General features: G+C 40.2%; 1 protein-coding gene across 9 annotated transcripts in view; it reads right to left on the bottom strand.

The window, feature by feature from the left end:
* Positions 1-26,848, bottom strand: part of PANK1 (pantothenate kinase 1) — a 48,107-nt gene that overhangs the window by 17,699 nt on the left and 3,560 nt on the right. For 2 of the 9 annotated variants that reach the window (XM_062579914.1, XM_062579918.1), the window contains 4 exons: positions 23,043-23,181; positions 21,796-22,173; positions 21,368-21,486; positions 1,891-2,243 (listed from right to left, as the gene is read on the bottom strand). In XM_062579914.1, coding sequence (XP_062435898.1) covers positions 1,891-2,226 — 336 coding nt within the window. In that variant the 5' untranslated portion in view covers positions 2,227-2,243; positions 21,368-21,486; positions 21,796-22,173; positions 23,043-23,181. Of the gene's footprint in view, positions 1-1,890; positions 2,244-5,690; positions 5,698-10,742; positions 10,828-11,049; positions 11,399-21,367; positions 21,487-21,795; positions 22,174-22,268; positions 22,406-23,042; positions 23,182-24,205; positions 24,312-26,848 lie in introns of those variants that run through there. The other 7 variants (XM_062579916.1, XM_062579915.1, XM_062579917.1 and 4 more) reach the window with 7 other exon arrangements.

Genomic DNA, 26,848 nt, shown 5'->3' with positions numbered 1-26,848 from the left:
ATGAACACTTCCAGACAAAATTAACTGTCGCTAAGAATCTAGAAGGAAGCTGTCAAGAGCAGACGGGCAGTTTCTTTCCTGTGCAACTTCAAGACCCTCGTGTATTGCCTATGCAGGTGACACTAATTACCAAAGACAGATTCTATTTAGTTGATACTTGGCAAGCTGTATGGGATAAGTTCATACATCTCAATACTAAGCATGAAAGAAAAGAATCGGGGTCTGTCCCAACCTTTTTCCTTTGCCTTCTCAGATCACAGTAAAGTCACTGTCTGCAGAGTCAGCTCCAAAGACCCCAGCCTGCCAGCCTTCTCTACTCCTGCAGTAGATACACAGGCCAAAGACGCTCCAATGCAGCATGTCACAGCTGAAAAATGAACAGAATTGGAAAGGCCTAGCCTTGTATTTTTCCCCAGCATCACTACTGAAAGCACACTGCTCTGGTGCCTTCATCACCAGAGCCTTCGTCAGTACAGAGGAAAGACACTTATGCCAGGCAGAATGAAGCTGTTTTTTTGCCAAGATCATGAGAATTTATTTGTAGAATTTCAGTCTTTCAAAATACTTCCAGTCTTTGCAGGATCTGCAATTTACAGGTATTTCTGCACCAAAGGCCCCTCACCTAGACAGCACAACTACTAACATGAGGACCTACACATGGACTACAATTCTCACAACTGAGATAAGGCTGGCAAACATGCAACATGTCAGATGGAAGAAAATAAACCAAAGACAGATTAAAATCTCAGATTGCAATGATTAAAAGAAATTACAGGTTAAAAGCAGGGCAGGAAGCAAGAAAAGAGATTACACAATCAAGCTTGTCTGTAAATATCATACTGGGTGTCAGTGAGCAGCTGAGAGGATCCAAAGTGGCACTGGAATGGACAGGGAATGCAGGCACCATCAAGGACTATGGTCAACAACAGTTAGTACATCAAGGTTGTACCTCTCTAGCATGAAGTAATTACAGACAAGCAACTGTAACCTACCACCCTCAGTAAACACTCCTCACAATCAGGTCAGAAGCATCAGATCTGCCTCCTAAGGACACTGATCACATTAATCATGGAGAGAATGCTCTGGTACAAACAGGCTAGTTATTCTTCTACAGAAAATAAATGGATATACGCTCCAGCAGACATTCATAAACAACAGGCAACTGCCTCTCTCTGCAAGGCTGTCTGCACGACAGCCGTCTGTGCCTCTTGTTACAACTGGTTTCTGCAGTGCACTCTAGCTTCATACAGAATCTACAACTATCACAGAAGTTAGTACAACAAGTAGCATCTCAATACTTCAGATATACATTATTTTTTTGACCTCCATGCAGGGAACCCTTTCTTCACGTGGCACACAGTCAGCTTTTGATTTCAAGTCTGGCAATATTACCATGTTTCTGTAAGGCTTTCTCCTTCCACTCCAAGCCTGGCTTTCCAGAATCCAGACTTCAGCTTTCAAGCAGACTAACACAGGGAAGGGAAGAAGAGTCTAGTTGCTAGCCCACATGGTTTCACTTCTGGATTTGCAATACCTATCCAGTATACAAGATGAGTACCTGCAGTCTCAGGCCTCAAGCTTCCATAACATACTCTCAATTGATTATGAGCCATACGTGATCACAGGTGCACCCAAAGAAACCACTCACAGAAGACATACTTCACAGAACTACTGCACTAGAATACTCAACAAGTCTCCATCCTCTACCCTGCCCTCTTCATGTTCTCAGCAATTCCATCAATTAACAAACTGGAGTCAATTCTGTGAGTCTTAGCCAGTTAGAACTGACAAAAATGTTATTTTCTCTAAGTTTTAATGAATAGAAGGATACCCATAATTTCTTCCCTCCCAATATACTTCCCACTGAGGCCATGTGAACTGTTCACATACCGTTCTAAAGTCCTCCTCAAATTTGTAAGCTCCACCTCCCGTGGCACACAGTGTAGTATGCAAACTGGAGAAGTTCTTTTCACTACCCATCTGTATGAATCTGTGCATGGCACAGCTGGGGAAGCGGATGAAATGCAGATTTCCTTTGCGTCCGCACATAGTCAAATTTTTCAGTTCAAGATGGACATCACGAATGCCAGTTTTACCATAAGCTGTATTGGAGGTCAAGTATTTCCTAATGCTTTTCAGGTTTTCCACCTCCTCCTGTTCCTCTTCTGCAGTAATGTCTTTAGGTTCAAAGTAGACCAGTTTAACCAATGTTCCTCCGATATCCATTCCAAACCATGGGAACGCTAAAGGGAAAGAGGAAACAAAGAGAGGAAGCCACTATTAATATACAGGATAGCCATATCACAAAACATTTGCTGAATGACAATTCAGTTGGTGCAAGTTACAGTATCAGAATCTGTTTCTGAAAGCTGTTGGTCACTTACATATTCAAGTCACATATATTAGGCACCTCTCTAGATTAGACTTTATAAACAAGCCTCAGTTATCCAAAACAGCAACGAATCTCAGAATACCTTTCTTCTCTGGAGAAGCATATTCTAACAAAATGAAAATAAGAAGAAAATGTTTTCTTGGAAAAACTTAAGTCAGCACCTCTTGAGAGAGCAGACTGACTGCATTTCACTCAGTCTGACTCCTGTCACCACTTCTTAAAACAGATTAAGGGGTGAGGGGAAGGAAACAAACCAACAATATTTCTCAAGTCACATTTCTACTGCCTAACATCTATAATTCCCTTTGCACTCCCTCTATCCTTGATCAGTTCTGCTCTTGATTAAAAGGTCTCTCCAAAAATAGTACACTCACATCTTTTAACACCAATCAGAATTTCTAGTATTACTATGCTCCTTCTGAACTGCAGCATTAAGCAACACTCCTGTTACAACGGGAGTCTCCTCAGCCCATCAGTGCTAGGATCTGTTAGAACTGTGATACTTGCAAATGTTCGCAGAAACAGAATGGCCTGCATGGGATCAATGTTTAAACTTGCTTACAGTCTTTTTTTCTGAGCACAGATTCCCCCGTGCCAGGGCATGCAGCAAGCTATCATACAATTACACTAGAAATGTCACTATCTGCCATAGCGGGCCCTGGCGCACCGAAGCCTTCGTTCTGTTAACAGCAAGGTAAGTTTACTCCTGAAAACAGACCACTGAAACAGAGGATACTAACTGAACCAGGTTAGCTTGCCTGCTCTAAGCGCTGTGCTAAAATACACGCACATGAACATTTCAAATACTAGGCCAGGTAACATCTTCACAGAATAGGAAAAGTGAGAACACAAAGTTTATACACAGGTATTATAGAAAGAAGCAGCCAATATTATTTCTTAGAGAAATTTTAATTATAATTTCTTAACCATTTGGTTTACACAAGATCAGTTCCTTAAGTACAATCGTGCAATCTTTTGTGAAAAGCAGATGGACAAATAATACAACCACAACTCTGTTTGCAAGTCAAAATGACCTCCCTACTTTCAGGAAGAATCAGGTAGGCCTACTAGAAACATGAGTCTACGAACTGGGGCAACAAAGAGCTGCTACTGTTATCTCCTGTATGATCAGTCTAACTTCATTTTCCATCTCTTAAAAACTTTAAGACACAAACATATCAAAACAACAGGCTTCAATGAAGTCTAATTGGAAGTCTGGGAAGATAAGCCTCTACAAATGCTAGAACAAGAAGAATTAGAAACAACAATGGTTTTTAAAAACAGGCTGTATTTTAAAGAGGCAAACTATTTTACCATACATTAACCTGTAATTTAGTCACTTTAGGAGGTACAAGATGAATATTTAAACAAAAGTAGTCTATGCTGTACAATGTTACAATGCAGCAGAGCTCAGGATGTCAATCCCATTTGTGACTTATACAAATATTTGCCTAAGGAACAAGAAACTGGAATTATTTGTCACAATAGGATAGTAAGTCTCCTCTTCAAGATGTATCCTAACTATGCAAGCAGGAAGCTCAACATTAAAAGCAGCATGATTAAACTGTACCACACAGAAACAGCCTATAGCTAAGTATTAGCCAGCTGCCAGTCTTGCTCATCAAGGGCACAAATTCTGCTATGTTCTAACTGCATGGACAACTGCTTCAAAGCTATAATGTAGATTTATTCTTCAAGACAGAAGCATTCCACTCTCTTATCAAGCATAAACCCAACAGTCGAATTACAAGTAACAACAGCTGCCAGAACATTCATTTTTATAACTTAAGATTTTTGAAGAGTATTAATTAAATCATTAATATAGAAAAAGTACTGTAGAAAATTACTATCAACTTATTTCAAGACTATATAGCTCTCAGAATAGATGTATTTACTTTCAGATTTAAAAAGCAAGTGGAAATAACAAGACTTTTTTTTTTTTTTTCAGTTTATTCTCCCTCTGAGTCTAAGCGCTTTTCCTTTTGTGGTCCAAACTGCCAGCTGCAGAAGGAAAAGAACTTTGGTCCTAGACCAGAAGCAGTTTTCTTGCAGCACAAAGAGCACAAGATCACTCCACAACCACTAATACTCCAGTAACAGAACAGCTTTGTTTTCTTCACAGCTGCTAATACTAGTTATCTGTTGGGATTCACTTGCAGTAAAGGAGACATACTTCAACTAGTTGGCTAAGACAAAGAAACCAAGTCTTAGCTCCATAAAAACTCGGTGTAACTGACATCACAGTTAAAAAAAAAAAAATGTACTACAATAATTACTTTAACAGTTTATTGTAACTTCTGTTACTCTCAGTATCTTCTGAAACAAAATGCAAAACTGAAGCACCACTAATTCTTACCAATTCTTTACAGCATTTTTGATACTCCAGCCCCTATACACTTCAACTTTCCAGAGTCTACTGAACATAGTGCTAACAAGAATGTGTTCCTCCTGTCTTCCAGACTACAGAAAGTAAGACCTTTCAGGCACCACTGAGATTTTAGGGCCATCACTGCTGACAGGTGAGTATGAACAAAGGTATTTGCATACAAACCGCCTCTACAGATCTGAGAGAAAAAGGAGAAATAAATGGTTTCTTCAAACTAGGAACCCAGCATTTCATTGATAACAGGAATTAGACTTGTTTCCTGTCTTATTAAAAATTAGAAAAGAGAGGGAAGGAAAAGCCAACAGATCTACATCTTTGCTAAGTTATTCCAATAGTATTCAGAAAAGTGTGATCTATTATGAAAAAATAAAGACACTGGATGTGTTGCAGAAATGTCTTCACAGTGTAAAAAGTGCAATTCTCCTTAGTTAAAATTGTCTAATAAGACTGTTAAACTGATTTCTCTTTCTGCAGAGTTAGCAAAGTACCTATTGGCTCAATCAAATCTATTACTGTGGGGAAAATAATATTACCCTACTATATGGCTGCACTACACTAAATCATTTAAAAAAAATCTTGATAATACTGTAACTGTAGTTCTAGGCCTCACAGAACAGATACAGAAAGCCTCTAGATGAATCATCTACTTTTAAGAGCCAGGCATAAATCAACAGCAAAGACTGCACTTGTCATCTTAGGGAAATTAATTCTCTTTATGTTAATAGACTGCAGCAACAACTTACCAGCTTATTATCTAGAGATAAAAGATCTCTTACTCCAAAACTTAGCAGTATGTGACTACACAAACAGAAGGTATCTACAGCATTGCATAATTAGGTAATCTGATGCACACAAACAGCTGTGCTATCTGGGGAAAGGTTCACTCACGAGAAATTCCACCGAGCACTTTACCTAGTTCCTCCACAAGCTTCGAACAGCATGAATCCATAAAGCCATTCCTACAAGACATGTTACATTCAGAATTGAACGCATTTGATTTTTAGAAATTCTGTGCTTCACACAAAATTTAAGCAGAGGAGAAAAATTATCAAAGCATTACCTGTTCTTCCCGGACAAGAACTCCGGGGATGTAAGAATGGAAGGGAATACCTGAGTAATTAAGTGACATTTTCCCCTATTAAGAGAGATAACAAACAATAATCTCTTTTGTATATTTAAGCAACCTTCACATAAGGTTAGTTGAATCATTTTACTCCTGTACTCTTACAGAGAGATTGTGCCCGAATCCTGCTAGTCTCTACTAGGATCCCGTACTTACTTGCGACCAGACGACAGTAGGTTCTTCTTTTGTCCAACTTGTCTCAGCTTACAGATCTCTCCCTACTCATTGCTGCAGATCACCAGTGAGAAGCGCAGTAATGTCCTTGCAACCTTATTTCATTAGCCAAACCCAGCCAATCTTCTCTTGTTAATAAGGAGCTCTGTTTCCCTCTCCTACATTTGTCTGAACTTCTTTTTCCTCGAACACAGATCACCATGGCAAAGTACACTATCCCAATATTTTATAAATAATTTGAATGATGGTATCAATACTCTTCAGTATCTTCATCATAGATACCTCATATAACATATCTTAGGTTCAACTGTTTTTTTTCCCTAGATGCTCTCACGATGAAATCCTATGATTTTATTTACACTTTTCCCAAAGCTTTTCTGTTCCCAAACGAGCCATTTTTCAAGCTGTCATTCTTAACAGTTATGAGCCCTTGATTACTCCTATCAATATTTAACAGAATTATCTAGGCATTCTTCAGAGATCTAAAACTTCTTTCTTACTTAAAACACTACACAAGTGGAACAATGAGATACCGGTTTCTGATCAGTAAGAACGCTCTGTGTGCGTGCATCTATCTCTCTATATATCCAAGGTCATGTGATGATGACTAATATTAATTTCTCTTACTCACAATATTTAGCAACTTATAATGTAAAGCTCTAAGACTCTTGGACTTCAGTACTTATTTGCATACTGCATTTTGGGAGCTTTCCTCCATGCTTTTAAGTAGCATTAGCAACAAGCTGCGCAAGGTTTCACAGAGACATAATTCAAAAGCAACTGTGCCTTTTAGAAAAGCAGTTATCCAATTACAGAACAATCTGGCTCCCCATCAGTTTGTGGCATAACCACCTTTTTAAGTTGCAGATACTTATGCTTGATCTTTTGATCAGCTAAGAATTTCCTGCTTCAACCAGGACTAGAAGAGAGGAAGGATAGTCAAAAATAAGAACTGAAGAAAAAAAAAGTCACACAAGATGGGATAGCACTCTCACAGCTTCTGAAAGCCACTTTCTATTAAAACAGCTGATAACAGCTTACATACATAACCCAATTATTTCTGTTTTACATATTTATTTTAAGTAATCCAAACATATGTTTTAAAATGGAAACATTTGTTTTCCTTTGAGCAAAAACAGAATGTATAACTAAAAAGAAACCCACTTCTGCCTAGGAAGTTTCTTCAAGCCTTACAAGGCTAGAGACAAATCACACGTCCATATTAGATCAAGCTTTCCAGATAATATAAAGATACTAAGGTAGCAAGGGCTTACTGAATATCTACCTCCTTACTTGAAAAAAAAATCCAAAATCAAAAGTACAGATGTTCATTAAACAAGCATGACCATCCACAAATACTGCAGTCGTATTACCAGAAACTGATTTCTGAAGGCAGCAGTGTGATACTAAGATGTTACCTGAACAATAAACCGTCATTTCAAAAAAAAAAAAAAAAAAAAAAAAAAAAAAAAAAAAAAGCACACCACAAACCTCCCCACACTCCAGACTTACCAAGCTACCTCCAACAGTGATGAGCAAATGAGAATCATATTCTTGGATCTGACAGCACTGAACCTAATGGAAGCGAGATGTGCTCAAGTTTCCCATTCATGTGGGCAACACAATGCTATTTTGGTAGTGACTGAAACATTCACCCAAGATGCTGGGCTACAACTCACAAATTGGTTCAGTTGTGCTCAAGATCAGTCCTAGTCCCTACGCAATCCTTATTCATACCTCTATTAAAAATCAGCTAGAGACTTGCTTTAAGCAGCATGTCACCACAAGTAATTCCTAAGATTAAAAAATGTGGGCTATTCTAATGCCTTGGACAAAACTTCAGTAATCAGAAATGTTACATTTATTCACTGTGTCATACAGTATGAAGACCAAAACCATTTTTACTCCTGTTCTCTTCATCAACAGTATTATAAAATCATGGCATTCCATATCCAACATCACTGCAAGTGAAAAATCCTTGGTTTTCCACAGTTAAGTAGCCAGGCTAAGTAGTACTACCTAATCATGTGCATTCAAAACATCAGATGTAACAACCTAAATATAGGAAAAAAAAACATTCCTTACTGTGTAGCCTTACCTGGAAGTATTTAGAAATTAATCAGGGTAGTTGTAACCCATCCTAGTTGTAAACAGTCATGCTGCCTCAAAATACACATTCTTTGACCTCTAATAATTACCAGTTAACTTGGAGTGACATATAAGGTGCTGACTCAACCTGAGACCCAAAAGCTTTATCTTAATTTTTTTTCAAAAAGGGCAATACAATTAAGATGTCCAGCTGGCTTCTTCCCTATGGCTGAAGTAGAATAACGCCACGATGCATCAGTGTAGTTAACTGTTATGCTGTTCCTGCTTGGCTACAACAGGATTTGTAGCTACAACAGGTTTCACAAGGATTGACACAGAAAGAACAGTTAAAGTGCCTTCAAAGATTACATTTAAATTGAACAACACTATACTTTATCACGCTATTTTTTTACAGCGTTGACAGCATTTGAGTATTTTGTTCTCTTCTGGAGTGCCTTACAGCACAAGACATCATAACAGATACCTTTTCTCCATTCGTTGGACTATGCTGCAGTACAGAAAGCTAATGTAAATCTTAATCTCATTATGGGTCTGCATTAACAATTTGAACCAGAAAACAGAAGCCTAATGTCCCTGACAAATCATCTACCACAAACGAGGAAAGAAAAAACAAAGCAAAGACAAGTTTCTCAATGGAAGGAGGAAGAGAGAGTAAGTCAAAGGGAAGACAACTTAGTCCCCAAACACTACAAGATCACCAGCAAAGTACATTGGTTTCAGAAGGAAACTTCCTTTCTTGGCAGAACAGAGAGTCTGTCTCACTCATATCTCAAGACAGTAAAAATAGCCAAAAAAAATGTCACTCATGACAATTTAAAGGAATAATTGCTGCAGACAGGTTTTTATTAGTTGGAATATTGGGAAATGCCATTTATCTCATTATCTTTTTCACCACACAAAGCAAACCCCACAATCAATATTGAAGTCTTAAATGCCATGTGGCAACTGCACTTCATTTTGCAATGTTATCCTCAAGCACAGAACAAACATCTGCAAAGGCTAGGATTGAATATAAAAACCAGAAAAACAAGACTGTATAGTATTCACCAGAGATGGATGCAGTAGAAAGCTATATTATACCAGGAAAGTGAGCAAAATAACTAAAGTTAAGCCAGTGACAGCATACTGCCATACTTTTTTGCAAGATTCATTAAAATACAAATTTACTCTTGTACAAGATAAGACATACAAGTTAAAGTGTAAAATCACCAAGAACTGATGTCTTCTATTCAGCAAAAAAGTCCCCAAAACAATTCTATTGAGCACTTATACCCTCAACTGCTGTTTTCATTACAGCCTTATCAAAAAAAAGCCCTCCACATCTGAACACACTGCTGTCACATGTTTGGGCAACAGAGAGGCACTGCTGTCTCTGTTCTTTACTTTTGCAGGCTTTCCCCCCCCCCCCCAAGACAGGAAGGAAAACAAAACCATCATTCTCTTATGCAAGTGAATCCCTATAACTCTTTTTTCTTAAAAAAAAAAAAAAAACATATTATGAAAAGTTCGATATGCAAGTGCTGACCTCTTCGTTACACCAAGTCAAAAAGTATGCTAGCCCGGAACCTTGTTTTCCTGTGGAATGAAAACTACACTGCAGTTTTTCTTCTTAAGTGAAAGCCTGAAGCAGGAAAAAGACTGGACAAAACCAGCCTGTAACAGAGAATAGGTTGGTTACCAGTAGGCTGAATTTGGTAGAAGATAACGTTTACTATCCACAGGTACTATAAGCACTAAGTGATTATTCAGTACAGATACCTTTCCAAGGGAAAGAAGCAGGCATAGGTCATAAAAACTTTTAAAAAGCCAGCAGAAGCACCGGCTAAGAAGTAGCTCCCAAAGCTATAGGAAACTGTTTCTGATTAGTTTGCTATGCTCGTACAGTAAGTTTTCAAAATCTTGATATTCATTTTGAGAAAGAAAGATCCAGAGTAGCTGTATGCACACTATTTCCTGCAGAACAGAAACATCCTCAGATGCTGGCAGTGGGTAGCTGTGCTCCTGGCTATCCCCGAATACTTTTTTGGAACATGCTGGAACAAGGAAGCAAGCATTTGTTGGCTTTATTTGAAAGGCTACAGAAGCGCAAGCACGAAGAACCAGGCTGCTTGTTCCACTGCGCTGTTCTACTCGTGGAGTTCACTCTGGGATTACTCGATCGCTCCAAGCCTGCGTATAACAAGTGAGCTATAACCAAGCAAATTAAGTATATTATTGCCAACAAATTAATACAACGAACTACGTTGCAAATACAGAAGCGGGAGACTCACAGCCAATGTACTAATACTTCCCACACCAGCTAACCAAAAGCTGCAGCAACGGTCGTAAGCAGCGTATTTCAAGCGCTACGCATAACTCACTGCGCTTCCTGCACGCACACACGGTTTTCCCCCCTAGTCAGAGGGGTTTGCCCTCAGCGCCCACGCCCGCTTCCCCCCGGCGCCGGCCGGTTCGGGGGCAGGCGAGCACGAAGGCCGGAGCACCGCGCCGCGCCTCCCCCGCCCAAGCACGCGGAGCGCGGCGCGGGGCGCGGGCGGCGCCGCCCGCGCGTTACTCACAGCGCTGCTTAGGCTCTACGAGCTTCATGGGGGCGGCGCGGCGGAGCGGGGCGCGGCGGAGCGGAGCGCGGCGCGGGCAGAGCTGGCGGCCGCCGCCGCCGCCGCCGCGTTTGTGCGCGGCCGCCGCCGCCCCGCGCTCCCCGCCCGCCGCCGCCCATTGGCGCAGGGCGGGCGCGGCCCCCGCCGCAGCGGGGCCGTGCCCGGGCGCCGCCGCCGCATTGGCCGCCGCCGCGGGGCCCGCGGCGACAGGGCAGGGCGGCCCGGAGGGCAGGGCGAGCCGCGCCGCGCCGCCGCGCTCAGCACTTACGCGGTCGGTGCCGGCGGCCCGAGTCCACCCTGCGGCGCAGCCTGCACTTCTTGGCCGGGGAGCCGTGGCCGAGCGGCGGCAGCTCCTGGCGGAGCAGCAGCGGGTGCGGCGCCTCCCCGCCGCCGCCGCCCCGCGGCTGGGGCGCGGGGTGGAAGCCGTTGTGCAGCAGCCCGCCCCGCAGCGGGCAGGCGGCGGCGGCCGGCGGCGGCCCGGCGGCGGGCTGCGCGCGGAGCTGCTCCCCCATGGCGGCGGCGGCGGCCGCCTCGGCCCTTTGTCTCTCGGCGCGGCGGAGCCGGGCGGAGCCGAGCGGAGCGGAGCGCCGCTCCCGCCGGCTCCCGCGCCCGCAGCTCCGTGCGCCGGGATGCGGCGCCCGCCCCGCCCCGCCCCGCCCCGCCCCCGCCCCCGCCCGGCGGCGGCGCACGGCGCACGCGCGCTGCCCGCGGCGCGCTGCAGAGGGGCGGCCGCCGCCGCCGCCCTCCCGCGGCACGCGGCGCCCCCCGCTCACGTGCGCGCTCCCGCCGCCGCCGCGCACCTGCCGCGGGCGCGCGCAGGTGCCGCCGCAGCGGCGGCGCCGCCAGCCCCGCGCACGCGCAGGCGGGCTCGCGCCGGCCGGCTGCGGCCCGCGCCCGCGGCCGCCCGCGCCCCTCCACGGCTCGGAGCGCGGCGGTGACCTTGAGCGCCTGTGACCGCCTGCTCAGTGCCTCCCTGCGCGGCTCTGACGCGCCCGTCGCTCGCTCTCCCACCACTGGGCCGTCCCGAGCTTAAGAGCGTATTTTTCTGAACGAAGTGCAAGTGTATTAACACCAAACGGACATGAAACACAACCGGCTGCACCGCGCCGCAGCGCCACGCGCACGTGTACTTGGAAAAACACTGTAACTAAAGCCTGCTCTGCACCTGAAGGTCGTTTCTTCATACTAACAGCTAGCCACTACAGGGATGGTTTTCCTTAAAGTACAAACCAGTCACATAATGGCTCCTCTTTACACCTACATTTAATACGGGCTCCTCCACAAACACCTACAGAGAAAATCCTAATTGCCTCCAAAAAGGGGTATAAGTTACTTCACACGAGGTAAGTTGTGAAGTTCTCTGCGCTTCTGGGCCAACATCAGAATATTATGTTTAGAAAACTGGAAAACTGACGGGTCACAGAAAAAAACATGCATGATATTGGGGTAATCTGAACAAATGCTTGACAACAAAAAGCAAGTACAATTTTCTTCCTAAAATCAGTAACCAATATTCTAAAGACTATTAAAACGCTCCTAATTTTGCTCACACCCTAACGCCTAAGCAACTGCTATACTTGCCAGCCCAAATGCTATTCCCCTGAAGAGGGTGTGGTTGGGGGGGCATAGACCATAAATATTTACTGCTATACAGAGCTCTAGCGCTCTGTGTATTGCTCTAGAATGGAAAGAGTATCTGTTTAAAGTATTGTGTCCAGTTTTGGGCACTAAACTTCTAGGATAATACAGTGTAATTGAAAAAGTACAGAGAAGAGCAACAGAAAAATCAGAGTTACAAAACATGAAGGATAAACTGAAAACAGCAAGCTTTCTAAGAATGGAAAAGTTTGAAGGCCTATTCAAATCTGGAACAGATAACAGCAAGGAAGCAGATAACACATCATGGTTACTGAGAAACGAGTAAGAATTCATAAGCATAAGCTGGAGGAAGGGAAATATAATTTAGACATACAGCAGATATTTCCTAGAATAAAGGTAGAGAAGCATTAGACTGCACAGAAAGATTGTCCAATTGTTGCAACTTTTAGAAAAAGCTTAAACAAATACCTGTGCGGAGCAATCCAGGTAGAGCTGATCCTGCCTTAGAGCACAGCCTTGACACCCTTCTGAAGTTCTCACCAATCTTATTTTTTCTAATTAAAGATTTCCCTAATGTTTTGCTGTAGGTTATTGGACAATGATGCCCAGGATAGAAAGGAACTAAGCTGTGTTGAACAGAAGTAGGTCAGGAAAATATTCTGTTAAGATATGCTCCAAATTGCAGACAAGTTCAGGAAAGTCTAGATCAGTGGGACAGAATAACAAAAAAGTTACCTGCAAATAATGTTAGAGAAAATAGGAAAACTGAGAAATGTTAGAGATGGTCCAAATCAACCTTTGATACTATGTTTTCCCAGAAGACAAGTTTTATGCACAGGGACAGATTCACTTCTGAACGTGCAAGTTTCCCTCATCTAAGCTCTCCGGCAGCTATTGACAAAAACCATCTTCCAAGCTTTTTGTATTGCTGTGGTGCTCCTTTATCAAAGCAATTTCAGACTCTTGTACTGATATATACCACATGAATACATTTATGCACTTGAAAATGCCTCCTCTTCGTGTCCTTTTAGTTCACACTTGTTTAATTTTGTAATTAACTTTTGAAAAGGTTTTATATGCCTTTTTTCAGTTTTGATTTCAGAATTTTTCTGCTCTTCTACAATGTAGACTAAGACAATGAGAGTAAAATTAAACCATGTTTAATGTATTATGTAATCATCCACAAGGGTCTGAAATGAAGGAATCCCAAGGTGGGCACAAGTAAACTACATTAAGATTCACTTTCTATTCAGTGGAAAAAGACCCAAGACTTTTTCATTAATAGAATTTAAATTGGGAGCAGATTAACTGCTCATGCTCTTCTGCATCAGCTCTGACCCACAGGAAGAACCAGACCACCACATTTCATGAAGTCATCGCCTGATGTGGTGATGCAGACAGTCTGTGCTCTCCTAATAGTCTGCACAGCACTTCATGGCACCTATTTGGCCTCTCACGTAAGTATAGTTAATGTTAACTGTAAACAGTAATTTAAATGTTTCGAAAATATGGAAATTGTGAGAAGACAATCCAGAAAAAGAAATATAACAGAAGTGGTACATCATCACCTCAGAACAGGAGAAAAAATTTGAAGAAATACACTGTCCTGCTATTCTCTCAGTTGAGCAGCTGGCTCAAGACCTGCTGTCTGCTCTTCTGTGTTGCTGTTTTTCTTTTTTCCCATCCATACTATTTACAAGACAATACATCAGAGCACAACAGGCAGATATTGTTTCAAAGAGGCTTTGCCCTCTGTTGTCTTCACACCACAAATACACAGTAGGCAGTATGTTACTGCCTACTGCACCTTTCTTAATATTAATTTCTGTATATTTTATATATATTTGAGTTGTTCGAAATCAAGAACTAGATCGAACATTTGTCAATGAAATAATGGCATGCATTACAGTTTCTAAAACTTCGTCTAGCCATGCCAAAGTTTTCCTCTTCCTTTTACCCTAGCTTTCTAAACAGATCCTGTAAGCCAGTTCAATCTAACTCGCAAAACAAGAACGCAAGTGCTGGTGCAACACTTACAAACATCTAGGATACTAGGTCTTTAAATACTGACTCAGTATTTTTATCATCTTTTTCTGAGCAAGTGCAGATGGAAACTTTTCAAAACATTTCTTACATGCTTCCTTTCACTGTAAGCCAGCAGTCTGGTGAGAACAAAACATCACATACTATACTGAAGTGTCCAGGATACAAATGGATTCAGAAACCCGCTAGTACTGGGTCACTGTGCACTACACATTTGCATGGCAGACATTTCATGCATTATTCTACACCTCTCTACAGTTTAGATGCCTGGTTTTGTATCACTTTTCTTCTTCTTATTATTATTATTTATAAGTATAGAGTGCCAGGCTGTAATATTCTCACTCCATGAGTCAGTTTAATCAAACTAATGACTAGGTTGTGGTTACGATACTCTCTTGTAGGATCAAAAGCACTGCACACCAGTCCTTATACAAAAGTTCCTTCACTAGAAGTGGAAAAAAAGCCCAGGTGCAGTATCATCAGGCAACCTGGCCTAAAATGCTTAAGAACTGTCCCCGTCCCCGCTCTGTGATTCTGTGGGGTTTATTCATTCCTAGTCTAAGGCAAAGCTAAAATAAGCACCAAACAGGTGCAGTCCACCTGCAAACCCGTTACCTAAGAACCGAAAACATGCCTCAGAGCATCTGTGTTGTGATTCTAACTCAAAGCCAGATAGCTACAAAGCTTTGGCTGTATTTTGGAGAAAAATGGTAATGAGCATGCATACATCCTCTGAAATTACATAAACTGCATTATGCAGTGTAAAGAGCATAATGAAACAGACTTCCATGCTAGATGCCTGCAGATTTATGTTCTGGGGATTTCTGGCTCCCTACCATTCCTGTTTATATTTCCATTCAGATGACTTCCATTTTTATCCTGTTTCTATATTACAGGAAAGTCATACTAGCTCTCATTTGTTTTTTCCCCCCTTAGAAAATAAAGCCAAGTACAGTACAGTACAGCTTAATAAACATAAAAATACTAAGAATATTCACTAGAAAATACATATACTGTAGATTTGTTTTAGCTATATTCATGTGTCACACACATCAAAAGGAAAGTGTCAAGTCTAAGAATCCAGTATTTCTCCCTAATTTCCTTTTAGAAAAATAATCTTTTGTGTGTGTGTGTGTGCATGCAGGGCCTATTGTAGACATACATGTTCAAAATAGGTTTTAATGATCTTTTTCCCCCATTATAAATTGCAGAGCCAGAAAACCAAAAGTCAAGCATAACTATATAATGACAAGCAATAGATGTGTAAATCAAGTGGGGAAAACCAGCTCAGAAACAGTAGAATTCTTATCTGGAAAATGCAATGTCAGCTTTTACAAAGGGACCCAAGTGACTCTAGTATTATCAGATGTGATCACAGGAAAGCTAAGCCTAACTGTGACGAGAGCTGCCTAGTCCAACAGTTCTGCTCTTCCCAAAGACTAATGGATACCAGAGGAGAAATTTGATTGCAGGTGACTGAGGAAGTGAAGGGCATAAATTTAGTTGTGTGCCTCAATCTTTGCCAGATTGAGGCTGTGAAGGATTATATTGATACCATCAGTTCTTGCCCTCCCCACTTGCCTCTTGGTATGGGCTCCTTCAAGTTACGCTTTCTGTGTCACCAAAACAAAAAGTGTTGATTTAATGAAGAGGAGCCCTGTTTCCTCTGCAGAGAGGATAAGCTCACCTCCCTTTCACTTGCATGGAGGGAGAAGAAGATGGGGAGAGGTACTCTTGCCATGCAGGAATCTAGCTTTGATAGTCATGAACAGCTCTCAGAAGGGACATTCTTTCAATTCCCTGACTACAAATGGGGCATAAATAGAGCACCTCCCAGCCCAACTGCCTAAGATGAGTGTCCAGGCAAAGCAATGTGAATGCTACCTGAAAAAAAGCTACCTGGACCAGAGCATAACCTGTGTATTGAATAATACCAGCCAACAGTAGGGAGTAACAGTCAAGAGCGTACATAGGTGCAGCCTAATCTTACCATCAGGCAGACTCTGCACTGGCCCAAGTGGTTTCCAAACCACAGGAAGATCTGAGATGATGCTTGTGTTTGTGATTGCCCTCTTTCCTCCCAACTGAAAAAAGGGCATGTAACAGTCTCAAAGCAACAAGAACCTTTGTCTTCTAAGCCTTCTCTTCCAATACAACAGTTTATGCGTGCCTAACTAGAAAATCACAACCGAGTTTGAGCGCATGTTGATTCTCCTCAGCTTTAACTGATCCCTGGCAGAGCTGTCGGTGCTTATCTCTTACAAAAAACAAATCTTCATTGCCTTAGTACAGATATTTCTAATATAACTCCCCAAATCAGTGAACATTTGAAAAAAAATAGTCCTTGATTACTGCTGAGGAGTATAAGCCAGTGAAGATAAAGCAGGTGTTGGAGATGAATCACCTTTCTCCATGCCACAGTTCCTATTCTGCAGAGAGTTTGTAACAAGCAAAACCCAGGTAATGGATCTAAACTCTGAAGTGTGTAAATGCTAAAAATCTTGTTACATACATACTCTCCTTTGCCCTCATCCGCTAATCCACTTCACCTCTGGTATTTTATTACTTGGCTTGATGTACTGCTGCTTATCTTTTAACTACCAAACTTAAATACATAAAACTATTTGGCAAACATGCAAACTCACAACCTACTGATTGAGAAACACTGTCCATCATCATAAAAAGTGATTGCAACAAGTGGTAGAGCATTTGGTAGAGAAAACAATGGCCTTTGCTCTATGACTGTTCCCTCATAGACAATTACGCTTATCTATGTATGGACACATTAGTTTTGCTTGGCTGAACATCTACCTCTTCTTCAACTCAGCATTTTTTATTATTTATTATTATTTTATACAATCCTTCAAAAATTCATCAATAGGGAAGTGACAGTTTCAAAACAAGCAGTTTGAAAGACAACAACAGAGTATTGACAGTTACAAACAACACTCTCATCTGCATTCAGCACTGTCAGATCTCTGGAAGAAGAGGAGAAACTGGTCCCCTATCAACATTCAACTGCACTCAGATTTTCAATTGCATTGTTCTGTATTCCCAGAGCTTAAACACTGGCATGAAATTCCCATAGATATTAATGATTCAGGATCTAGTAAAAACAGAGGACCAAATCTTGCTATGCCTGGAGCAGCTGGAACAGGAATAAAAGGCATCTCACCAAAATTTTGTAGTCTGCCTAGGAATCTGACACACTTCCAATTTGGACAGCAATGGATTACTCCCCTAACCCAGCAAGGAACAGCCGATACCTCTCAGTGAGCAGAAAGGATGCAGAGCCTTATTTTTCCTTTTCCAAATTAGTCCACAGATAGGGATCAGTGCAACAGAGAAACAAACCACACCTTTGGCACTTCTCAAACACCTTCAGTATTAGGCAGAGAGGCATACCTCTGAATCAGCATTTCAGCACAGTTCAAACAGCACAACTGAGTCTGGAAGTAAAACTTAATACTTGAACCATGGGAGTTTGCTTTCAGATAAATAAACCAAAGGTTTGTTTAGGTTTTTTATGCTGAAAAAAAAACCCATTTTATCTGTCCTTGTGCTAAAACCACAGACAGTAAAACTCAATAAATCCCAGTCTTTTAAAAATATCATTTTAAAGTCCATGTTTGCAAAGATTTAGAGAGTCCTATGTAGGAAGGGGCTGTGTTGTAAACTACAAATTTGTTCCTGAAGGTTCCACCTACCTAGCAGCCAAAAAAGGGGAAAAAAACCCCAAACATTATGCTAATATCAGGTTGGTTTGATACAGTTACGTTCTCTGGTATTTCTGGGATTGCTGACCTTTCAGAGTAAATATTACAGTGAATAGTCTGTTCTGTGCAACAAATTTTGTTTTGTTCAAGAGGCCAATTTAGAGGTTTCAGGTTTTCACAAGGTCAATATGAACTATGTATACAAGAAAAATGAAAAACAGAATTATAATTATAGACTTCTGTCTCCTCATTGGATACACTGCGAAAAAACACTAAAAATAAACTTTCAGGGCCTCTCTTACATAGGAAACAAATTGCATTTCATTGCAGGAACCTTACATCACAAAATTTGTTTATTTTCTTATAATAAAATATAATTTGTCAATCTCTCTCTCTCTCTCTCTCACACACACACACACACACATTCTTGGTCTAATAGGCATTTAAGACTCAAAGCAACCCTCAGGGTCATCAAAACAAGTTCTTTGTAATCAATATCCAATTTGAAAAGGTCTAAAGAACCTCTATTCCAGGACAATGGGCCATTAAAGATTTTCAAATATCCTGTAAAACATGATTGAGCATCTTGGGACCACCAAAGCATTCTTCTGACATTCATATGTAAGATCCTTATTATACACATTAATTCTTTCTAACCTAAGAATGGTAAATCAGACTTCTTCATTGGGCACTACCAATCAAAATTTTATTTATTCTCAATTTTGACACAGGCATCAGATAACGAATTTGCAAAATTAGTTTTACTGTCAACCATTTTATAGAAGGGAAAATAAAACAAAAGCATTATGTATCTTCTGTACAACAGGAAAAAGGGATTTTTTTTTGTTTAAAAAAACTCTGTATAGCTATTGAAAACAAAATGGATGGGATTAACACATCTGTCTCAGATACTTTTTGTCTAACAAAAGCAAGCACTGATTGTTTTTCTTTCACTTAGAAATTGTTTTCAAATACCAAAAATTCAAAGGACACGTATCTATTATCTCCATTCCACTTCCCCTTAGAAGAAAAGAAAAAGGAGCAACGCACACAAGTCAGAAAGGGAAGTGCAGGTGAAGGTATGAGGAAATACTGCTGCAATTGTTATGAGCCATCAGAGGTCAAGGATTGTGAATGATAAGAACATCCCAACAAACACTGCAAGTGCAACACTTCCCAAGTTATTCTTTAGACAATTCCAAAGACTGAGTCTGTAATTCTTTGTGGATAGCCTCTTCCCTGAGGGAGTCAGTAGTGAGATTTGATCACAATCGGAACAATGCCTGAGTTGACGAAAATCTTTCTTACCTCTTTAAACATAAAACCATCCTAATTATATGATCTAGTCTATATTCACAGGTATAAGAGAAGTCTAAAAAGCTGACCTAAAATCCTAAACCAAAAGAAATTGTCCATTTTATGACTTTCTTATTTTGCTACTTTTGAGTTTTTAAATTCTCCCAGCTAATAACTAACAATGTATACACAATCCAATGCATTTTTAGAGGACATTAATTCCCACATTTTGAGGCAAATGCAATCAGCACTTGACTGAAGTATCACGACTGCTTTTATAGGATCAGCAAGGACTACTTCATCAATGAAAATACTTAATATAACTTTGAGATCTCTTCCCTGCGGAGAGAAATCAGGCTGGAATCCTACTTTCAGTGAATTTGAGTCTGTAGTAAAAAATAAACAAAACAAACCCCTCATATTTACCAACTAAGTATACATTTGATTATAAGCAGATTGATTCCAGTCACAGCACAGACTGTCATAAAGAAAAAGGAGGAAGACATAACATAGTTCTAAATTTAAATATTTTGCATTTATGTAGTGCTCTATACCTACAGATCTTCAGACACTTCACAAATTGTAAATAATTGCTCTTCTCACCTCCCATTTAAAGAAACAGAAGCAACAATGATATAAACAAAACCAACTAATGAGAGAGCTGAGAATGGATCTACAGACAGCTCTCGCCTCCAAGCTAAAAACAGTATTAGATCAGTTTGACTCAAAAAGGAAATAAAACCCCCATCCCAAACAGGAAAATGTAGTTATCTTATTCCAGCATCACTCTGATTTTTAAGCTGTTTACCTAGGCAGGATCAGTACTGAAATGATAATCTAGAAGACTTCTATTTGACAATTAAAAAAAATCAAAAGAAAAAAAGAAAATAAATCCCCATTTTTTTTTCTCAGCCAATCACAGAATCAAACAATAGCTTCAGTTCTCCTAGAACTGTATTCTCAGCAAATTGACTATTAATCTAGTAATGCTTTGGACTGTCCCATTAGCAAACCTGCATTTCATCAGACAGAACATGCTGTCTTCCACGGGATATGGCAGGAAAGACTCCTCTTTCATGCTGTATATTGAAAACAAAACCCATTTTATGTTTAAAAGAAAATCGTGCTTGCACTTTCAGCAAGCTAATTCATCAGTATTAGTTTCCTTTGTTGAAGCTCTCTGAGCCTATTAGAAACATATATTTTCACTTCACCGATGTTTTGCTGTTCTGTTTGTAAAGTTCAGCAAAGAGTTACCTATTTATCTTTACATGCGCATCCACAAAGGTTTGTACATGTCATTGGTCATCGTACATATGTCATTTGATTGTTACTAGCGTGATCAAAGTTCTAGGTGCTTAGGTTACTGACCTCAAAACACACCGTCTGAAGTCCTTGTTCAACATAATATCTGTTATGGTCTATGTCAATAGTTGTTTGATCTGTTCTCTAGTACATTTAGAGATGAACAAAATCAAGAGAATAGAAACTCAATGCAGTTTCCTTAGACAATTTCTTGTCTGAATACAGGAATACTTTCAGCTAAACCAGCAAACAGCCTACTTTTTAGAACAAGGATGTATGGCTATGAGCAATTAATCTGAATAACTTCTGATGTTATTACCCACTACCAGTTTAAGAATTATATTAGAGAAACTTGAACACTTCTCTAAAACTCACCAAACTTTCCTCTTCATTGCCTCAACTGAAAATAATAGTACTATGATAAAACTATTCCATGTTTTCATTGCGTGATGAATGTCTAACACGCAGGTAACATCTGACTTCTTTAGGGAATGGTGTGTGTATAGCCAAATAAGATTGAGTTCCCTGAAACCAGTGACACTGAACTCTGATTTGAGTTAATTATACAGAGGAAGGAAAGGGACAAAGGGATCCGGGGGAAAAGGGGAGGGTGAGCAACAGACTTGCCTAATATGAGGCCAATGTTCCCAGGTTTGTGGTCTGAGTTCTGTTTCCATCATATGCAGGCACCAGCATTAGCTTCGGTTTCATCAGATCAGACATACACTGTGATATCACCTTGCAAACTGCAGCATTAAAAAAAAAAAAATGCAGTCAACACATTTTTGCAACTTTTTTAATTATTTTAAAAAATATTTTATGAGGAACTACAGCAAAGTTGTGTACTCCTTCTCTTTTCTTTGTGCTTTGGTAATTTCTTTTATGTTACCTCCCATTTTTATCCCGGATCATGAGGAATGAGGCCAATTATAATGTACAGGCTCTTACAGGCCCTCCTCTTTGCACAGCACTTGGACATAGTAGGATTATGACAGCATTTGAATCTTTCACAATAGCAATAAATATTACCGTACCTATGTATACTGCAGTCTTACCAGACAAAGGGTCAGTGGAGTTTTGGAGAACTGTTGTTGGAGACAGGAATCTCTGTGCCCCACCCTAGCCTGCATGCTCTTAGGAGGTGGGATGTCTCCCTAGAAGACTGTGATCTGAAATGGATACTGTAATGCAAGATAGCACTTAAGTCTTCCTCCTCTTCCACCATTCTTCCCAGAACACAGGATGCCTTGACCCAACACAATCCATTCTGTGCAGCCACATCCCTCCAACTGTTTCCATACCTGTTGCAGCTCTGGTCCAATATTTTGCTGAGCGGAAAGAATAAAGTCGATTCCTTCTCAACTCGTCTCCCCTGCTCCAATGAAGTGGAGAAGCTATGTAAGTAGGACTCTCTGGAAATGCTCTGAAAATAGCTACAGGAGAGAGAGGGAGCAAAGGAGATCTGGACTCAATAACCAGACATACTTTTCAGGGAGTAAAAAAGGTAACAGTGCATAGCAGTGCTGACCTGCGCTGTCATCCTCATGCAAGCCATGACAGAAGTGGCACGAGGCTAGTAGTCACCCCCTCATTTTGGTATCACTGGGCAGTTCAGAGTTCTGGTATTACTAGAATACCACTCCAAATTTCCGCACTATTTAGAGGCTAAATTAAAGAAATTAGTGTCTTTTTTCTTTTTTTAAAAAAAGTTAACTGGTAATAAGCAACCTCATTGAAGTTCAGGAATGATCTGAAAGCTCTATGAGCAGAACCTAGCTAATGTTCCAAATCATTACAGCCTACCAAGAATGTATGCAGCCAGTATTATCCAATATGTTTAGTTTCAAAAGAAGTCCACGCTGTAGGAAGTACTATTATTGCAAATTATCAAACAGTGATAAAAAGTTTGATAAAAAATAAAATAAAATTTTATAAAATCAAAATTTTTTCAGAAAAATTTGAAGTTATTTGCTCAGACATACAGCTTACCATTAGTAAAGGTAGGACTCCATGCTATTATCTCTCAGCTCCTCCAGAAGAAGCTACACTCAAAATAACTATATAAAGCACAAATCTCTCAAGGCATTTATATTCTTATTGATATAATACTGGCTGCCTCCATAAGGGGAATTTTACCAGGGCACTACAAATCCATCCCAAGCAAAGATGGCATGGATCTTCCTGTCTTCCCCATGTCAATGTTCTCAATAATATCCAACAGATGATTTATTGAGAATTCTGGGGTGGACAGTTTATGACTAAGAATGTTCTTGTGGTAAGATTTTGATAAATCAGTGCTTACAGTTCCTAGAAGCAAAGAAACAGACACCACGTTAGACATCATTTTCCCAAGTTCACTGCTGAGATTCCTTGTGCCCATGTTCCAGGCTGCTTTAGCTTAGATATAGCTGCTTGTAGCTAGCTATATCATCCACCTAAAACTGAAAACAAAACATGAGATAAACAAATTTGGCATGTGTAGTAACCCTCAAACAGCACTGTGGCATAGTCTGCAGGGTATAGCTTTAATTGTTAAACTTGAAATCAAGTCTTATGTTTATTTGCATCAGCAACAGCCATCTGACTAAAACAATAATAATACCATAGCATCTATTTCTGACTTACTTGTCTTGAATAAGTAATTCCTTGAGACTATGAGTCACCCAGTCAGAAGTGAGTCATTCTCTAACTTTCTACTAATATTATCCTTAAAATAAGCTTCCTCCTTTACCCATTATTTTTTGCATGTTTTTGGTTCTTTTCACAATGCCAAAAATGCTGCTTTATATAGAACATTTATGTTTACTGTTGGAATAGTTATCTTCATTTTACACAATGGCATGCACTCAGAATGATCTCACAGTGCTTTATAAATCTGCATACATTAAGTATATATACAAGAATGAGAGTCTTTCCTTCAGTGCACCCATATGAAAGATGGTAGCATTGGAGTACATGTCAACGTTATTCAAGGGCATCTCACTGGAATTGGAGTATCCTATAACCAGCTGAAATAGCAAATGGAAGTTAGATGCACAAAAACAGAATTACTGACAACGGAATTTAACCATTTATAGCTCTGTTTTCGCAAAATTGAGTTTATATTCTGACTACAGAGGATCAGGTCAGCCAGTGCTTGGTAATACTTGTCATTTGCAGGGGAAACCTTTCAGTTTCTTCAGATAATCAGTTGTGAGTGAACTCTCAGCAAGGAAACCTGACATGTTTCAAAACTCTGGTTACCTTTGGCATCTTGTGACAACACAGGGCAGGACAGTATCAAAGTAAGAACTGTATGTTAAACCACATTTAGAAATACTCTTTAACTGCTCATAAGTCTGAATAGGCCCAAGGGCAAATCTATTAGGCTGCATTCCAGCCAACTATCTGTGTATTTGACTCCTTGCTGAAGAACTGCCAAAGATGCAATTTCACAAGCAATTTAGCCAATACAGGAGCACCTACCAGAAGAGAAGCAGCCCTACCCTTCCACCACTGTCTGAGCATTTCCACCTGCCGTTCTGCTGACTTGAGCACCTGTTTGGCCACGTAGATCTACTTGCTGATCTGGCTGAAAATAATTGTATTGAAGTTTAAACTCTGAGAAGCAACCCAGACTATCATCAGTTTTCATCATCTCTTAAACCTGCTTGTCCACTTTCAGGAAAGAAGATGGTGTTTCTCTTCAATGCCTGCAAAGAGCAATGACAGGCTCTTTCAAGAATATGACTCTGTTCTTTGTAGGGCAGGTGCTTGCTACATATTAAGAAACCCTACCTTCTGTTTTTCCTACAGAATGGGCACTGTTCAGCCTGAAATATTAATAAAATATAGGCTTAAAAAAAAGGATGAGCTCAAACCAAAACAGGAAATGCCTTGGACAATTTGCTACTTTCAAAGAGCCATTGTTTTCAAGTGCTCTAAACGTAAGTCACTGGTTAAAAAAAAAGTTTTCTAAATATGCATTCCTTGCTCTTTTATCATGCTGCAAGATAATCATGTCACCAACACTGGACACCTAACTTTATACTTAAACTAAGAGGCTAGTGAATAAAGCAAGATTCCTCCAGAGGACAACTCACATCATGCTGTGTAACTGCACTTCCAGAATAAGAATTTGAATCTGAAATAATTCTGAGCACTTCTCTCCACAGGCTCTACAGCAAGCTGAATTTAAACACCAAAGGTCAGTGGTGCAACTGTCCCACTACACCTGCATCTTCACTTGATTTCAAAGAGAAGCCCAGCATGCCCAAAGCCATAATGACATTCTGAGGAACAGTGTGTAATGTCAGAGAACAGCAGTAATTTCTGAGGCCAAGACAGACAAATGACACTGCCAAGAATAAAAGAAGTTATGCCTTGGGTCTCAGAGCCAGAAGTATAAACTAGACTACACTGAAATACTACCCAGCTCCCCTCCTCCCCATTTAGCTTTAAATGCAATTGGATCCATTCATAATTCATTAGTAATTACACCACAGTGAAGTCAACTGGCTTGTAACCTGTGTGACATATTCTGCTGCTTGGATTTAGCCCTCTTTTCACCCATATTACATGAGCAGTAAGCTTCATGCTCCTGAATCTTTCATTTTTGAGATACAGAAGTGTCGAGTCTTGTAGCTTCTATACAGAACTTTTTAAAAAAAGGAGAGTGAGAGAAGCTTTAGCTCTAGCAGTTCTACTGCCTCAGAATTACAGTATTCAACATACACTGATTTTGTGTTCCAGTTTATCTTAAGTTTGGCATTAGCAGCACCACGCTCTAACCAGCTGAGCTAAACCTGCTTCTAGTAACATGGCAGAGCAACAGCTGAAGATGTAATGATCAACAGAATGTCTTCCTTCGGTAAAATAATTTTCTGGAGCTCCAACATAGGGCAACTGAGATCGTTAAGACAGTTATATATAGCTGGTATTTTATGTAACACTATAAAAGAAAAAAAAAAGTGTTCTCAAAAAAGTAATCCCAAAGATTAAAGCCTGAATTTCTAAGACAAAGAAAAATTTCCATAAGAAGCCTAGAACTGAAATAAAACTTCTGAAACCTCAATTGAGATAAATATGTTTCATTTTAGAAGTCAGTCCTGAGGTTTTACTCATTATGGTTATTCTTGTTGGTCTTCATACAGCTCTATGGATGATTTACAAAGAATCAGTAACACATGGAGAGAAACAAAGTTTTACTAATAAGATTTGGAATTCACCTCCAAGTCCTTAACCTGGAGGTTACAAGCTAAGACACAGGGAAATAATAAACATTGTGTTTGGCAAAAAATGGCAACAGGCCTACTCCCGCAATCTTGAGTTAAAATGATATGCAAATATTAAGTAGAACTTAGGCCCAGATTTCAAAATGACAAAGAAAAAGAGAAGGCATTTCAGGGAACCAAACAAAGGTTGGATACACTATTCAAATATCCTTCATGAAATATAAACAAGTGTATATAAAAACACTTGATATTCTGAAGCAGCCAGTGTTCCGGGACTATGTCTGTCGTTCCACATCAACAATACTTCATAACAATTTTTAAACAGAAAAGGAGGCAATAATCCTTTAACTGGCAGTGGACAATGTTAACTGTAAAATGTCAATATGATTACATATATTGGATTTTCTAAAACACCAAAACTAATGTATTGTATACCTGCTCCATTTGTTATGACCAAAGGACATGAAGATTTGAAGTCCTTCTAAGAATAAGGTCCAAGATCCTGGCTATATGAAATCTGTAGCAAAGCTTAAACTGACACCTCTAAGTACAGGATTCTATCTATTATTCCAGCTGCAGAGCAGTGTTTAATGGTATGTCTTCAGTCATCAGCTTAATGCTGATTAGGAGGCAAGAATATAACATCCCTATTCAATACCAGCCATCAGTACTTGCTACTCGTGGATTTTGGTATCTAGGTCTCCAGTGATGTGACTACCATTGGCTCAAAAATGCAAAGCTTACATGTTTCAACACAATTGTAATCCAAAGTGAGACAGTTACATCACAAACACCCTCAAGTTATATTTATCCAATACTTGTACAAAAGAGCCACCTATGCAGACCTGTTCTTAAAAACAGTCAGACAGCACATAATATAATGTATAACATACTG

Source organism: Rhea pennata, chromosome 7 (genome assembly GCF_028389875.1).
Source record: "Rhea pennata isolate bPtePen1 chromosome 7, bPtePen1.pri, whole genome shotgun sequence".
NCBI lineage: Eukaryota > Metazoa > Chordata > Aves > Rheiformes > Rheidae > Rhea > Rhea pennata.
This window is presented reverse-complemented; position numbering and strand designations above follow the sequence as displayed.